At 41.8% G+C, this 18,211-nt stretch overlaps 1 protein-coding gene across 20 annotated transcripts in view; it reads right to left on the bottom strand.

Moving 5' to 3' along the window:
- LOC129637974 (teneurin-2-like) overlaps positions 1-18,211 on the bottom strand; it is a 462,189-nt gene that overhangs the window by 52,145 nt on the left and 391,833 nt on the right. For all 20 annotated transcript variants that reach the window (XM_055562488.1, XM_055562376.1, XM_055562497.1 and 17 more), the window contains one exon: positions 15,290-15,495. In XM_055562488.1, the coding sequence (XP_055418463.1) occupies positions 15,290-15,495 (206 nt within the window). The remainder of the gene's footprint in view (positions 1-15,289; positions 15,496-18,211) is intronic.

Raw genomic sequence — 18,211 nt, 5'->3', positions numbered from 1 at the left:
AGGGTCATGGCCACTAAACCTCGAGAGAGGCTGCCCTCCTTGGTCCCTCCTGGCCGTATAAGAGCCAGGTCTCAAAGGCAAAGCTATGTCCTTGTTGGTGAGTGACAGCTAAAGAAAAGTACAGTTTCTAAAAAGAAGACAGTCTTATGTGAAGCTTCAGCACAGCCCATACAGAAGGGGGATCTTCACTGCCCTTGGCTTGGAATGGTCTTTCCCTCTCTCCCCTTTTTCTTTCTTTGCTTGACTCACCTTCTAACAGTCAGCTTGGGTAGCATCTCCTTCAGGAAGCTTCCCTAAAATCCTGCACAGGTTAGAACTAGTAGCCAATTTTATGCTCTTAAACCTCCTACACCCAACTCTTCAGGAATGGTAATAGCTAATATTTGATGATCATGCAAGCAATAGGAACAAACTCCAAAAATGATACATGGCACCGACTTCAAGAAATGTACAGCACAATAGTGCTAGCAGGATGCACGCTGTCCACCTGTGGAAAGGTGGGCTTGGGTTGGACATGGCTGGATGTGCTGGGCAGTGTGCCCCAAGAAAGGCACCCCAATCCCCTACCACCGCATACACTTATAAGAGGATTGAGAGGAGACAGGAATCACCTGACCGAATTGGCAGACCCTAATCTTTGCAATCTGGATTAGAGTCTTGAGGGAGATCAACGAAAACTCAAGTTTGCAAACCAGCACTGGTTTCTGCCAGAGGCCTTGCCATCCTGCCTGGAGAGACCTCTGGTTGCTAGGTTACCTGCGAGAAAGTGGTAAGGGCTCTGGACCAGTCAGACTGATCGATAGATCTCCATGGGGTGCTCACTCTTTCCTGGGCATTATCTCATTTATTTTCTCAACAACCCGACGACGTACAGTCCTCATTTTATGGATGGTGAAGCTGAATCTAGAGAGTTTCATCCACAAACCTCCAGCTACTACAGAGGGGAGATAAGATTCCAACCCAGACCAAGCCTATTCTGGAACATCAGTTCTAATCTTCTGCCTGGTACTTCATCTCACAGCTCTCCCTGCATGATGATGCCATTGTTACTTGACTTGTCAGGTCCCTATCTTTTTAAATGCCTTTCATCTCTGCATCCCCAACACAGACCTGCAGTGAATATCTGTTGAGCACATGATTGGATTGATTTCATATTTTGTCTTCCCACAAGGTAATGCCCTCATTGTGCTGCCTTATGATCCAACCTGAAGACCAAGCCAGCCACAGTGTATGGGTTAAGTTCAATGAAACTGACGAACATCTCTAGGCCATGCCAAGATGCGCTGAAGCTCTACCATGGGGTCAGGACAATGGAGGTTTTACCTCTTAGTGCCTTGCTGATGTGATTTCTTATTTACTGCACATTCCCATCTAATTGTCTTTAGCCAGTGGCTTCTCAGAAATGTCACATTTGGCTCCTTGCCCTCCTAAGATCAAGAGGAGGGTCTCACGCAGGCTGCGTGTGAAAATAAATCAAATGTATCACTGAGGAGAGGGAGCAAACTGGGAACGTGTCCAGTCACAAAACGCCTTCTCAAGTGGGAAAGAGGCACAGTCACGGGCACTGGTGGCTTGTCTCCAAACTGGCTTGACCCTTTCACCAGGCAGCACTGTGACCTTAAAAAGCAGAGACAGTACTCTGCTGTCTTGACTAGATGGACAAAGGTCCATCTAGTCAAGGCTATGGTTTTTCCAGTGGTCATGTATGGATGTGAGAGTTGGACTATAAAGAAAGCTGAGTGCTGAAGAATTGATGCTTTTGAACTGTGGTGTTGGAGAAGACTCTTGAGAGTCCCTTGGACTGCAAGGAGATCCAACCAGTCCATTCTGAAGGAGATCAGCCCTGGGTGTTCAATGGAAGGACTGATGCTGAAGCTGAAGCTCCAATACTCTGGCCACCTGATGTGAAGAACTGATTCATTGGAAAAGACCCTGATGCTGGGAAAGAATGAAGGCAGGAGGAGAAGGGGACGACAGAGGATGAGATGGTTGTATGGCATCACCGACTCCATGGACATGAGTTTGAGCAAGCTCTGGGAGTTGGTGATGGACAGGGAGGTCTGGCGTGCTGCAGTCCCTGGGATCACAAAGGATCGTACATGACTAAGCAACTGAACTGACTGACTGACTGTGATCTTAGGCAAGTTACTTAACTGAGTCTCTGCCCTCTAAGTCCTAAAATGAGAATAGTAAAATTTCCTACCTCTAGGGGTCATTGTGAGTCTGGTCCAGCTCACAGTAAGCACTGGATCAGTATCAGCTATTCTTATGGCTATTGCTATTGTTGGAAAAGCAGCAATTCTACTATTGAGAATTCATATAAGGAAATTATTAAACACCAAACGAACATATGCCTGTGAGGATGTTTACTGTAGAATGAATACAATGTTGAAGAAGGGATCTTGGTTAAAAATTTTTAAAGTATAGAATGAGCTATTTTTTGAGGCATTTAAAATGAGTTTATGGAACAATATTCAGATATAGAAAGATGTTTCCTACTTATCATTTTGCAAAAAATCAGGGTAAAAACAGTATGTATGACAAGACTCAAATTTGTAAAAATGATTACTATATGTGAACAGAAGATATACTAAAAATATACTAAAAATCTTAATGTTTTCTGTTTTTCCTATCATTATATATTGCTCTTATAACAAATAAAAGTTATCTTTTAATAAAACTGTTGGAATTTGTTTTGCTTTGCTTGTTTTGTTTGCATTATGGATGCTCTGAAAAACATAATAGCTGATATCATTTCTTTGTGCCAACACAGTGGTAAATGCTTTATAAAGATTACCCCATTTACATCTCACAACAAAGCTATGAATGTGTAATATTATTATCTTCATCTTACAGATGAAGTAACCAAGGCGCAGAGCGGCTGAGGGATTTGCCCAAGGTTGCAGAGCTTGCAAATGCTGGATCTGGCCGTCTGGCCTGCTTCGAACCCTTGTCCTATGCTCGTCTGTGTCTGGATCAGTTACATAGGCATTCCATAGAATGCCTGCTTAAACTTTATTTTTATTCGTGTATTTATATATTTAAAAAATTATATTTAAATACCCGCCCTGACTCGACATACACAATAAGATCAAGTTCATCTGAGTGTATTTGGAAATAATAAAAGGTCACTTAAAATGGATGCTCTGAACAAACGGGAAAATGACCGATCTGGAATTTACCTTGAACAATAAAACTGCAACTATGAAAGTATTTTTATCTCATATTTAGGAATGTTCAGGTTATGTTTGCCACTACACTCTAATTATTAGAATGAACACTGAGCTTTCCTGTATACACAAACATGTGACAACCAACATTTCATTGTCTCTCTGCTATAATGACTGCAAAATGCACCCTGTTTTCAGAGATGTCAAAAGATGAGCATCGTGTGCATCTCAAAATTGATAAACTATCTGAGAACAATGCAGCTTCACTGTAGCCTGACTGGCGCCACACAAACAAATGCAAACATATTAGTTGTCTTCATCAAATCTTAAAGGACCCCTCTTCACGTTATTACAACCGCCCTCTTGGAAGCGCCGATCATGTCACTTTCCTTGTCACTTCTCTCTGCCATGGTAGTTAACTGTGCTACCTTGGCCGGATTCACGTTGACCAAGTCCCCCTGGCACTTAGAAGCAGATCTCCAGCATCACTTCCTTTGATTTAATGAAATTCTTGTCTTGGGCTTGAGTTGTAATTTTACTCTGTCAACAAATTCATTGACATTGTACTGCAGGATGCCCCTGGAAATGACGGCCAGCAGCATTGATTTTCTCTGGCAGGAGGGAAAGGGGGTACCTGTCTGCTGTGTCCAGTGTACAGCAGCTTTGAGACCCTAAACTCTGCCTCAGTTCTTTCCTCTGTAAAATGGGGCTGCTCCTAATAGTGCCTCAGTCATAGGGTTGTTGTGAAGATAAAATAATTTATATGAAACATTGTAGCCCTCAAACAATGCTATCATTATAATGCATGTTAAATGGCAGGGGGGAATCTCTGAGTGGGGAACATTTTTATAAGAGATCAGATAATTAAGTTATTTTTGCCTTCTAACAACTTCGGCTTCCCTACAGACATCCGTACTGAGAGGGGCTTCAATGAACATTTCTAAAGTCAATTAATTTTTTGTGAAGAGTTTGGAATAAAGCTTTTCTGAATATCTCTGAACACAGATTTGACCTTCTGTTACTCTGTCCTTTATCAAGAAACTTCAAGATCTGCACTGGGCTTTCTTTGAAGCCACCTGATGTGTGTCTGCTCAGAAAAAGTTGTATAAGGAACTCCACTGGAGATCCTGTTCAACCAAATGCCAGGCAGAGACGCAAGTTAATGTCAGGATGTTAAACCAGGAATGCAATTTCAAGTAAACATGTAGCAGCACCCCTATGTTCATAGCCACACTATTTCTAACAGCCAAGATATAGAAGCAACCTAAGTGTCCATCAAGAGATGAATGAATCAATATATGGTGTGCATGTATATATATGTGTGTGTGTGTATATATATATATATACACATACTTTGATATATATATACATACATATACACACAATGGAATACTACTCAGCCATAAAAAAGAAGGAAATTTTGCCATTTGCAGCAACACAGATGGACATAGAGGGCATTATGTGAAATGAAATAAATCAGACAGAGAAAGACAAATACTGTATGATATCACTTGTATGTGGAATCTAAAAACCACAACAAACTCATGAATGTAACAAAACAGAAGCAGAGTCATAGATGAAAGAACAAACTAGTAGTCACCAGTGGGGAGAGCGGAGGGAGGATGGGAAATACAGGAACAGAAGACTAAGAGGTACTATCTACTACATAGAAAATAAGTGACAAGGATATACTGTAAAACATGAGGAATACAGCCAATATTTTATAATACCTAGCAATAGAGTACAATCTTTAAAAATTGTGAATCACTATATCGTACACTTGTAACTTACATAATACTGTATACCAATTATATTTCAATTTAAGAACATGTCGCATGTTCCAAACAGTGTCAGTTTTTTTTTTAAATAAAGAGTTTCACAACCTAAGTTTGGGGTACAACCTTTCTACTTCTGTATCTGAGGCAAGAGATGTGAATAGTTAGATATTTTATGTTATTTAACCTTGAAATGATTATTTTCTATTGCTCTTCTTTCAATGGATCAATTTAATTGAAGACTATCCGGAGCCTGTAAGGGAAATGATGGAAAAAATACAGCTGCTCTTTGCAACTACTTATATACATTCACTGTGATTTTTCTCAAAACTGTGCAAACAAAACAAAGTACATAAATAAATTGAATCCTGAGAGTGATATAAGATTAGAGTCATCATCTATAACCTCTTAATGCTTGTTTTACTCAAAACAGACTCAAGTTTGTCACAGATCCACTTTTCCTAAAGAGAGAGAGATTGCTAAAATTAAGAAAAGTATAAAGAACACAGTGACAGACTGCCCATATTTCAACCCCTGGAATGAATGTTAACACTGTCACATTTACTTTCAGCCATTGTATGGGTACACGCACGCGTGTGTGCCTTGCAGATGGGGAAGGGTTTGCCTTACCTTTAACATTTTATTATGGATAAAAAAATACTCTTTAAATCTAATTCTCAGTCCTTTTCCCTCACCTATTCCTACAGGTGACCAACCTTATGAATTTAGTTTCTCTGTTGGTGTCTCTATCTCTATGTACAATATATATATATAGTTACACATACAAACAGGTATACAGAGATTAAAACACATATAATAAACACATATAAGAAACATATGCACACAGATTAAAACATTACAATAATAAATGTGGATTTGAATTATAAGCCATACTTATGCTAATAAAACTGTCACAACCTGTTTTATATACGGGGTTCTACATAAGATTCCACGTTAAGATAAAGGCCATTGCCTAGAAAACTTGAAACTCTTGAATTACAGTACCTCTGAGATTCTGCTCAGTCAAAATATGTGGCTTGGTACCGCCCCCTCTTACTCATTCCTGCTTTCTCTGTTTCTGTTTTTCTCCCTGAGTTCCATGTACTCAAATCAATGCCTTTTTGGAAAAATATTCAATGTGACCTCCTCACACACCTTCCTCAAAATCAGGTCCTTTGTAAAACTCAAGAATCTCCTGAGATTTCTCCTGACTGGTGACTGCCCAGGAGGATACTCATTGATTTAAATGGCAGTTTCCATTCCTGTAGGACAGTTTTATTAGATAATCGGAAGGGGTCTCCTGAGAAAAACCTTTCCAAAAGCACTTTTAGTACAATACAGAAGAAACCAAGGTTCTCTTGGTTTCACAAACTCTTTCTCTATACCTCAAGTTTTTTTGGAGAGGAAGGGTCTGTAAAACATGTCTGTAAAAATATGTCCCTTCCTAAAATGAAATTAAAATGCCCACTACTAGGCATATACCCTGAGGAAACCAAAATTGAAAAAGACAAATGTATTCCAATGTTCATTGCAGCACTATTTACAATAGCTAGAACACGGAAGCAACCTAGATGTCCTTCAATAGAAGAATGATAAAGAAGCTATGGTACATAACAATGGAATACTACTCAGCCATGAAAAGGAACACATTTGAATCAGTTCTAATGAGGTGAATGAACCTAGAGCCTATTATACAGAGTGAAGTAAGTCAGAAAGACAAAAACAAATATCATATACTAACACATATATATGGACTCTACAAAGATGGTACTGATGAAATTATTTGTGGGGCAGCAATGAGACACAGACATAGAGAACAGACTTATGGACACAGGGTAGGGGGAGGAAGGAGAGGGTGGGATTTATGTAGAGAGTAATATGGAAACCTACATTACCATATGTAAAATAGATAGCCAATGGGAATTTGCTGTGTGACCCAAGGAATTCTAACTGGGGCTCTGTAACAACCCAGAGGGGTGGGATGGGGGGGGTGGAATGGGAGGGAGGTTCAAGAGGGAGGGGATATATATATATACCTATGGCTGATTCATGTTGATGTTTGGCAGAAACCAACATGATTTGTAAAGCAATTATCCTTCAATTAAAAAAAAATGCAATGTGGTGATTATGCAAGCTGACAGCCAAACCTGGTACGGGGAGGGATCCCCATAAGATCACCGAACACAGTTCTGCAGGATGAGTGAGGTCCAAGGAGAGCTCATGTGACTGAGCAATGGGCACTGGACAGGAGCACAGCGACAGAAGCAGGCTGCTTAGAACATGCGGGCGTTCCAGGGACCCAGGGATGCAGTTAGTTACATCTCTAATGAAACTATATGTACAGCTGACTTGCTTGGACAAGAGAGAAGAGGACAGGACAGAGAGAATTCATTTTCAAATAAGGCTCTGAACTGGAGAGGGATAAACTGAGCTGGGAAAAAGCTAACACCACTCATCACCTTCTATAAATTTGCCTTTAAAAAATGTCATTTAGGAGAATTCTGCTGATGAGGACAAACAGGAATGTTTGCTCAGCTCATTTGCTCTTGGTCTGTACATGCTTAATCTGCCATATTTGCACTTATTTGGTATGATCATGGGGGCAATACTGGTCTCTTAAATAGTTCCCTTCTATCATTCAATGAATGTGTGGATAGTTTTGCTTCCCACCCCACAGACACATCTTAGGGTAAAGCGCTGGGGCTGACAGCGTCTGCTTCTATCTTAGCATCATTTAATCCTCACGACTTCCTTCTAATAAACCCTTATACCTGGAGCTGGAAGTCCACCCCACACTTTCAAGTTGCCACTGGAAGTGACTGGACTCATGGTTCCATCAGTCTGAGTGATGAAATAGGCATTTTTGAGATTTGCTAAATAGGATTGTGGAGAAGGTGAAGTCCCAGCAGGGCTCCCCAGCAATAACTGCATCTTGTTGACTCTGGTTATCATGTACCTAATTTGCCGATTACTGACTTGTTCCTCATGCAGGATTTTTACTTGGCTTGACATATCGGTAGCAATCAGTGATGAACTGTCAAGCAAACCTGCTCCCTGCCTTAACCACCCAAGAGTCTCACTTGCATCAATAGCTTCTGAGATCTCCTTTGATCCCCAGTACTGCTGCCAGGTCAGATGATGATGACAACTTTTAAGTCTCATCGACTTCCTTTCTAAAACTGGGGTCAAGCAAACCCGACACGGTTGGTAGGGTTTCAAATACTTGGCAAGATGGACTAGGCTACCTTACACACACTAGCTCCATAAGAATTTGAGCTGGTAGGTTGAGAGTGGCTTCGACTGACTCTTTTTTTTTTTTTTTCTCTTTGTGCCTAGGTATTAAAAAAAAAATGAAATTCAGGGTATGAAAATGCTGCATTTAAAAGACAATATAATACCTATCTTTCAAATGGACAAATTAAACAATGATAATATTCAGTTTACACAGGAGTTAAAGTAAATAGAATGAACACTTACACACTCCCGCTGGTGGTAGGAGAGTATAGTGTGTGCATGTGTGTGTGTGTGCATTTAGTTGTTCAGTTGTGTCCAACTCTTTGCAACCCCACATACTGTAGCCCACCAGGTTCTGTCCTTGGGATTTTCCAGGCAAGAATACTGGAGTGGGTTGCCATTTCCTTCTCTAGGGGTATGGAGGGTAACTGGTATAAGCTTTCAGAAGGACAATTTGGCAATTCATATAAAATCCTTAAGAGTTGCTTTCAGGAAAAGAATTAAGGGTGCGCACAAAGACTAACCATGAGGACCGGTCTCCCAAAGTTTTACTGTAAGTCTTAAGGGCCTTTCATTGGGATACTTGGTGCCCCGCCACCCAGGAACACCAGAGGACTGTAATTCCTGCTCCACAGAAGTTAGGATCTGACTTGCTTTTGGTCCACAGGTGAAGGGCTTAAATGATATGTGACACTTGCAAGCAGAAGACTAGGGATTAGTGCATAATTCACCCATCTTCTCTTTCCTTTGCAATAGAGTACTAGTCATGTTCCTGACAGTGGAAGCTCCACAGTTCCCTGTCCTTGAGTGAGACTGATACTGAGTAAAGTCCAATGTTACCTGAAATGAACACGTGAAGTAGGGTTTCCCACCTCAGCACTTTTGCCCTTTGGAGCTGGTTGTTGTGGAGGGTTCTCCTGTGTGTGTTTAGCAGCACCTCTAGCTGCCACTACCTGCTGGAGTAACCTCTTCTTAGAGCAAAACCAAAAATATCTCCAGACACTGCAAAATGTCTCTGGGTGGGGGCGGGGGCGGTGGGCAGAATTGGCCCAGGTCGAGAGCCACTGATATAAACAACAAATAGCCTCTGTGGTTTTAAACCATTCAAATTCTGAGTTGTTGTTGTTTTTTTTTTTAACTGCAACTGATTTGTTTTATTATAGCAAAAACTCTGTATAAATATTTAGCAAAAGAGGACTGCTTCCAATTATGGGTGTTTTTACTTTCCTTTTGTTCTTCTGTGCTGTAGAAATTTTTTTGTAATGAAAACAATTTGTCCTTTGATAAGAAGAAAAAAATGAGCCAATTAATTTTACTTTAAAAACCTATATTTACACAATTGCTTATTGATAGACAGTATTGGCTAGGGACACACAGGATTTCTAAGTACGATGAGACACTTGTGTACCATATTTTTATATTGCATTTCTATTTACAAAGTGTTTTCCCATCTTACCTTTGTGGGGGGAGGTGTAACTACAGTAACATTGGGAGATGTAACTACAGCACCAGGTAGACAAGAAAACTGAGGCTCAGAGAGACCAACGTGCATGTCTGGGGACACCTGCTTAATACACAGCAGGGCCTTCATCCTCAGCTTTCTTGCTAATTCCAGTACTTTTTCCTCTATGCCACGCTGCCTCTGCATTTCTGTAGAAAGCCACTTTCAAAAAGTCAGCTGGGACAGACTCTGATTCTTTGGGAAATTTAAACAGGTAAGAAAGGATTCTCCTCTGTATTTAATATCCTTGGACAAGGATACTAAACCTTGTAGGCACTTGGTCAGAGAGCGATCCTCAATAAAATTTAAGCAGAGCCGTTTCGTGCAATGCAGCCGAGAGACTTTCACATTCCTCCCCCTCCCCACTTCCTTCTCTTTCTCTCTTTTCAGCTCAAATGAGTCACCTTGGCTAGTCTGCCAATCCCCATAGAACTTATGTTCCTTGATAGAATATGCCAATAGAAATGAGAAATTCTATAATGGTTTGAGACGTGAGTTAGTTGCCTATCCCTGCGCGGGGCTAAGCTCCGTCTCCTCCAGGAAATGTAACTCGTCAAATGGACATGAGCGCTCATAATAACAGCGAATGAATGTGAAGATGCGTGGGGAATCGGTTTCCCCCCTCTTTCTTTCTTTCTTTCTTTTTTTTTTTTAAAAGAAGCACCCCTGCATTGTAGCTGTCTCGTGCTTTTCCAAGCATCTGCACCACGGCTCGCTTACCTGACCCTCCAAGTCAAGCTCAACTCCCAGACTGGCAGCTGGACTGCAACCCTCGGTGCACATCAGCCCAGGCCTATTCATTTCTCTTTTCGAGAAATGGGATGGGGCTGTCCCTTGAGTGGAGCTATTTTGAGAGAACGATCACTAGAACAATCACTGGCTTGGCAGGAGATGGACAGCGTGGTGCAGCCACAAAAGGAGAGACACTGTCATGGAGGGTCTGTGTCCTGAATGTCAGAACAGCGGGGAACCCGGGTAGAGCATGTTCCTGCCTGCTGTCCACTATCAGTCAGTTTCAGAGAGTTACCGACTTGACTTGCCATGATCGCTGGCTTTTCCATGATTCTGACTGCTCAGAGCATACAAGCAGAGGGAGACAGCAGTGCTTCAGAACAAGGTCGAAAGGGAAAGGGGACATTTCCCCCCGCCAGTAAATCTCCTGGTGTCCAAGGGGCTAAGAGGAAAGTTATGCTCAGCTGTGCCCAGAGGCAAGTTCCTACTTACTTGAATAATGCCAACAAGCAGATTTCACTGCTGTCAATCTTTCATTATGCTACTGTAGAAACGGTGGCGTCCGAAGGTCAGGGAGACCCTCTAACACTTTGCATAACTTCCCAGACCAGCTCCCTGCTCCTGGCAGGAAGTTACAGAAATGCCTTGGGGACTCCTCTTAGCTGAATTCCTCTCTTTCTCTTAAGGGAATCTCTCTGAAGGACAGGTGTGATTTTTGTATTAGGAGTTTTGCTTGGTTGCATGCATGCTGCATGCTAAGTCGCTTCAGTCATGTTCGACTCTGTGTGACCCTATGGACAGCAGCCCGACAGGCTCCTCCATCCACAGGATTCTCCAGGCAAGAACACTGGAGTGGGTTGCCATTTCTTTCTCTTAGGGGCTATGCTAACTCAACTCTGGATAATCAGCACCTAGACCAATAAATATTTTTCTGGATCAATGGATGGTGGAGGACTTATTGATTACCACTTTACATATAGGTCCCTATAGCATGGGCTGTATACGGTGTTAAAAACCTACACAGTCCTCCATGCTCAGAAAAGAAAGTCCTTTTAGTCCCTTATATCGATTGTTTCAGGCTGTAAAGATGGGACTGCAAACAAATTTCATCTTGCGAACCAACACTGGTCAATTGGTGGTGGCTGCCTCGAGGGCTGTCTTGGGGCATCTGGGCACGGAGTTTAGTGAGGAAAAAGTGCAGTCGTCGATTAGCAATGTCTGCTATAAGCTAAAGACAAAAAGATGGTGGCCCACTTTGCATTTGCCAATGGGTTTAAAGCTTTACATTCTTCCACTGAATTTTCTGGATGAATACCTCTCCAACACATGTTTTAAAAAGCTAGCTTTGACTGGATATAAAAGGTGGTTAAGAGTGTTTTTCCCTCCACTGGTATATTTTCCTAATGGACTTCTTTATATACTTTCTGGATTTGAAAGCAAATGAGGCAGGAAACACTACTTGGGTTTCCTTAGGATACACAAATCTTACTGGAAAAGCAAACCAAACTAGATGAGGGTTAATGTATCCCAAGTGGGATGCTTAAGAAAATCTCTACCAGGAGGGATGAGAAGAAAAATAATGAAATCCATAATATAATCCAATCTCTTCATTTCCAGTGCAGGGAATAATCTCACTTTTGCAGTGTCAAGCACTTCCCAAGGAACTCAGTACAACAAGAACAGGGAAGCCACAGAAAAGTGTTTGCTGAATTTTGGTTAAAGTTACATCACTCCTGTCAAACACAGTGGGCTGTCTCCTAGGGATGCTTTAACAAATAACCCAAATCCCTGAACAAAAAGTACCCAACGATTAGCCAAGGTCTAGTCGGGATAAGCTAATTACATCAGGTAGGGAAGTAACCAAATTTTTTGTTTTTTTGAGAAATAGTTCCCATAACATAAATTTCACCATTTACAATTTGGCAGTTTTTCGTATATTCACTGTGTTGTACAACCACCACTGCTATCTAATTTCAGAGCACTTACATAACCCAGAAAAGACAGCCCATAGCTATTAGCTGCTGCTGCTGCTAAGTCGCTTCAGTCGTGTCCAACTCTGTGCGACCCCATAGACGGCAGCCCACCAGGCTCCCGTCCCTGGGATTCTCCAGGCAAGAACACTGGCGTGGGTTGCCATTTCCTTCTCCAATGCATGAAAGTGAAAAGTGAAAGTGAAGTCGCTCAGTCATGTCTGACTCTTAGCGACCCCATGGACTGCAGCCTACCAGGCTTCTCCGTCCACGGGATTTTCCAGGCAAGAGTACTGGAGTGGGTCCCCAGTGCTATTAGCAGTCAGTCCCAATTCCCTCCTCCCTCACCCTTAGCAATCACTAATCTCCTTTTTGTTGTGACCCCCATGGACTGTAGCCTACCAGGCTCCTCCGTCCATGGGGTTTTCCAGGCAAGAGTACTGGAGTGGGTTGCCATTTCCTTCTCCTTTTGTTTCTATAGATTTTCCAGACAATATAAATAGAGTCATATGGTGGTGACCAAAACCATCCCCAAGAAAGAGAAATGCAACAATGCAAAATTATTGTCTGGGGAGGCTTAATAAATAGCTGAGAAAAGAAGAGAAGTGAAAGAGAAAAGGAAAGATATACCCATTTAAATGCAGAGTTCCAAGAACAGCAAGAAGTGATGAGAAAGACTTGTTAAGTGAACAGTGCAAAGAAATAAGGAAAATAATAGAATGAGAAAGGCTAGAGATCTTTTTAAGAAAATTAGAGAAACCAAGGGAAAATTTCATGCAAAGATGGGCACAATAAAGGACAGAAATGGTATCGACCTAACAGCAGAAGATATTAAGAGGTAGCAAGAATACACAGAACTGTACAAAAAAGCTCTTAATGATTCAGATAACCACAATGGTGTGGTCACTCACCTAGAGTGTGAAGTCTAGTGGGCTTTAGGAAGCATCACTATGAACAAAACTAGTAGAGGTGATGGAATTTCAGCTGAGCTATTTCAAATCCTAAAAGATGAAGCTGTGAAAGTGCTGTACTCTACTGAGCAAGTTTGGAAAACTCAGCAGTGGCCAGAGGACTAGAAAAGGTTAGTTTCCATTTCAATCTTAAAGGACAGTGCCAGAGAATATTTAAATACTGCACAATTGTGCTCATTTCACATGCTAGCAAGATAGGGCTCAAAATCCTTCAAGCTAGGCTTCAATAGTATGTAAACCAAGAACTTCCAGATGTACAAGCTGGATTTAGAAAAGGCAGAAGAACCAGAGAGCAAACTGCTAACACCTGTTGGATCACAGAAAAAGTAGGAGAATTCCAGAAAAACATCTACTTCTGCTTCATTGACTCATAGTCAATGACTGTGTGGATCACGACAAACTAGAAAATTCTTAAAGAGGTGGCAATAACAGACCACCTTACCTGCCTCCTGAGAAACTTGTATGCCAGTCAAGAAGTAACAGGAAGAACCAGACACGGAACAACGGGCTGGTTCAAAACTGTGAAAGGAGTACGTCAAGGCTGTATATCGCCACCCTGCTTATTTAATTTATATGCAGAGTACCTCATATGTACTGAGCTGGATGAAGCAGAAGCTGGAATCAAGATTGCTGGGAGAAATATCAATAACCTCAGATATGGAGATGACACCACCCTAATGGCAGAAAGTAAAGAGGAACTAAAAGAGCCTTTTGATGAAGGTGGAAGAGAAGAGTGAAAACGCTAGCGTAAAACTCAACATTCAAAAAACGAAGATCATGGCATCCGGTCCCATCACTTCATGGCAAATAGATGGGGAAACAATGAAAAGAACGCCAGATTTATTTTCCTGGGCTCCAAAATCACTGCTGATGGTGACTGCAGCCATGAAATTAAAATATGGTTGCTCCTTGGAAGAAAAGCTATAACAAACCTAGACAATATATTAAAAAACAGAGCCATCACTTTGCCTACAAAAGTCCATCTAGTTAAAGCTATGGTTTTTCCAGTATTCATGTATGGATGTGAGAGTTGGACCATAAAGAAGGCTGAGCACCGAAAAATTGATGCCTTCGAACTGTAGCGCTAAAGAATACTCTTGAGAGTCCCTTTGACTGCAAGGAGATCGAGCCAGTCAATTCTAAAGGAAATCAATTCTGAATACTCATCAGAAGGACTGATGCTGAAGCTCCAGTACTTTGCCCACGTGATGCAAAGAGCCAGATCATTGGAAAAGACCCTGATGCTGGCTACGATTGAGGGCAGGAGGAAAAGGGGATGACAGAAGAGGAGATGGTTGGATGGTATCACTGACTCAATGGACATGAGTTTGGGCAGACTCTGGGAGATAGCGGACAGGGAAGCCTGAAGTCCTATAGTCCATGGGGTAGCAAAGAGTCAGACACGACTGAACAACTGAACAACAAATATGCTGTGTAACCTTTTGTATCTGGCTTCTTTCACTTAACAAAACATTTTCAAGATTCATCCATGTAAGAATATTTCATTCTTATTTAAAAAAATTTCATCCCCTTTTATGTTTTAATCATACCCCATGGTATGGAGAGATTACCTTTTGTTTCTCCATTCACCGATTGATAGACACTTGGATTGTTTCCACTTATGAGCTATTATGAATAAATGCTGCTATGAACATTTAGGTATATTTTTAAATGAGAAAGTTTTTCAGTTCTCTGTAGGGATATATCTAGTGATGGAAATTGCTGGGTCATACTGTAATTCTTTAACTTTTTGAAGAACTACTGAATTCCTTCCACAGTGGCTCTACATTTTACATTCCCACAAATCATGTATGAGGGTTCCAATTTTTCCACATCTCCACCAATACTTGTTATTGTCCGTCCTTTCGTTATAGCTGCCTCAGTGCATGCGCAGTGGTATTTTTTAAACTCATGGCTGTATCAAGCATGGTCCTACCTGGGCATGAGACGGTGGAAGTCCTCTTCTTATGTAAACACCAAAGAGAGCATCCTTCCCAAGGGAGATGTTGAACTTTAAGAACTGCGGTTGACTGATGTGAATCTGCGATCTCCAAAACACGCCTGGTGGGACTTCTTGGGTCACCCGCCGACCAACTTCTGCTTCACCACTGTCTATGCTGCTGTTCTTCAAGGACCAGGGCACTGGAAAATAGGAATTGACATCAAGTCGGTGACATGTGTACCCATTATTTGGCTCTACATTTCCAACTTATTACATGCTAGGATTTAAAAATATATATATAAAGATGAAATTCACGGCAAGTTTCTCTTCAGGTCACAGCTTAAAACATTTAGATTTTGGGGACTTCCCTGGTCACCTGGTGGTTAAGAATCTGCCTGCCAATGCAAGGGACATGGATTTGATCCCTGGTCCAGGAGGATCCCATTTACTGTGGAGCCCTAAGCCCGTGCGTCACAGCTACTGAGCCCACGTGCTGCAACCACTGAAGCCTGCGGACCCCGAACCTGTTTTCTGCAGCATGAGAAGCCACCGCAATGTAAAGCCCGAGCACCACAAACAGAGAGTAGCCCCTGCTCAAGATGACTACAGAAAGCCTGCGCATGACAACAAAGAACAGGGCAGACGAAAACCAGAACAAACCATCTTGGTTTTAAATAAGAAACGCAGAAACGTGTACCCCAGGGCATCCAAAACATTGGCACAATGCTTCCTGAACTTCTGTGACTGCTCTTTACTGATCAACTATTTTAAGAGTTACAGTCTGACAAGTACATGTAAAGCTTCCAGCACCCCAAATGTGACTGGGATGTTAAATCATCAGCAGGAGAGCAGAGAGTGATGTTAATTTGGCATGAAATGTAATTCGTGCAGCCTTTAATTATTCTTTCCAGCCACAAACAAGTCCAATATACTCTGACATTCTCATAAATTAAAAAAGAAAAAAAAAAAAAGAGAGACATCGGTGAATAAAAATCAGTCCAAAGTAAATAAAATAACTGAACAGAAAATGCTGGCTTGCCCTCAGGCTGACCCAATACTGCCGCTAGCGGCTTCCCTGGTGGCTCAGAAGGTAAAGTGTCTGCCTGCAATGTGGGAGACCTGGGTTCGATCCCTGGGTCAGGAAGATCCCCTGGAGAAGGAAACGGCAACCCACTTCAGTATGCCTGCCTGGAAAATTCCATGGATGGAGGAGGCTGGTAGGCTACAGTCCATGGTGTCACAAAGAGTCAGACACGACTGAGTGAGTTCACTTCTTCACTTCTTCCTTGCTCGAGGGAGGGACTTAAGAATCATGTGGAAACCACACCCCTCGCATGTTGACATTGGTATATCTCTGTTGCATTATTTGAAATCACCTACATAGAAACCATTGGTTGCACATACTCAGCATCCTTCAGAACTTTAGTAATAGGAGTTTCAGAAAATCCTACTTTAAAAGAGGATTTCTTAATAACAATGAACCAGCCAGGGTCACCCACACTTCAGAGGGTGGTTTGCTTTACAAATATATAATTAAGAAAAAGCTGGGAGTTACTAGTAGTTGCCTAAGAAGAGCAAGTTAATTGATTTCCCAGAGCCTCATTAATCTCCTCTCTAAAATGGGAATAAAACCTTGTTGGAAGCTGGTTTCAGATAGGCCATTTGTGATTCCTTCAAATGGATTCTAAACTTGAAATATAAAAGCACACTCTATCTTCTTAAGATCTTCTAAACCAGCTGAAATCAAATACAGAAAGAATTGAAGACATTTTGGGTTTTGAGGGTCTTTTCATTTTTTGATTGATCACTTTGGTGGCCTTGTGGATCTGAAAACTTCAGCCTGAAAGGCAAAGCAGGGGAAGCAGGCTCCCTCCTGCATTCTGTAATGCATGGACTCCTCTGAATATATTCATCTGTACTTGGCCGCAATCCATTGCAAAAGGTTTGGATGGTCAGGAGGGATCATGCAGTTGCAGAAGACTGGCCTGAAGGGTTAGTGACTTAGCCACCCCGCTGTGTTACTATCTGGCCACTGCAGTCAAGACAAGACTCGTAAATGACTCATAAATGACAGCTTCTCCATCTGGAAAATGGAGAGGTGACATTCTTGGATCCTGAAGGTTTTCTATATCTAAATTATAAAAGAGAAACTGCAGAGTGACTTGAGGGTGTAAAGTTATTTTTTTCCCCTTTATAACAGTTCAATACTGGAGCAAATACAAAGTAAACAGGGGCTTCAAATCAAGTAGGAGACACCTTGGTTTGGACCTTAAGAGGACACGCTTGACCTCTAGAATATGGAATGGGCTTCCACAGGAAGTTGGGAAGCTTCCATCACAAAACACTGTTAGGAAGAAAAGAAACTAGTGAGTCCTATGGTTCAGCTCTTTAGATGGGGACTTGATGACGCGCTCCCCAAACATTTTCATGTGGCCTAACAGACTGTGGAGTTGGAGGGACCCTACATCACAGGTAAGAGCGGAGACTCTGCACTGAGACTGCCTTGGCTCAAATCCCAGCTTTGACACTTGCTAGGGGCATCCTTCTCTGGGCCTCAGTTCCCTCACCTGCACAATTGGGACATTATTATTATTTATTTCATAGGGTTGTTAAAAGAATTTAATGACTTAATCTATGCTCTTAGAGGACTTTTTGGCACAAAACAAGCACTAAATAAAAATTATCTAAGACTCAATAGTGGAGAAGGAAATGGCAACTCACTCCAGTATTCTTGCTAGAAAACCCCTTGGACTGTATGTAGCCTGTCAGGTCCTCTGTCCACGGGGTCGCAGGAGTTGGACATGATTTAGCAACTAAACTACCACCACCACCAAGACTCAACAGAGGGGTGTTTATTTTGCTGACATAATGACATACCCAGGGGGAATCACTTTTTATCACCACTTGATCAGAAGC

The sequence above is a fragment of the Bubalus kerabau genome, chromosome 1, assembly GCF_029407905.1.
Source record: "Bubalus kerabau isolate K-KA32 ecotype Philippines breed swamp buffalo chromosome 1, PCC_UOA_SB_1v2, whole genome shotgun sequence".
Taxonomy (NCBI): Eukaryota; Metazoa; Chordata; class Mammalia; order Artiodactyla; family Bovidae; genus Bubalus; species Bubalus kerabau.
This window is presented reverse-complemented; position numbering and strand designations above follow the sequence as displayed.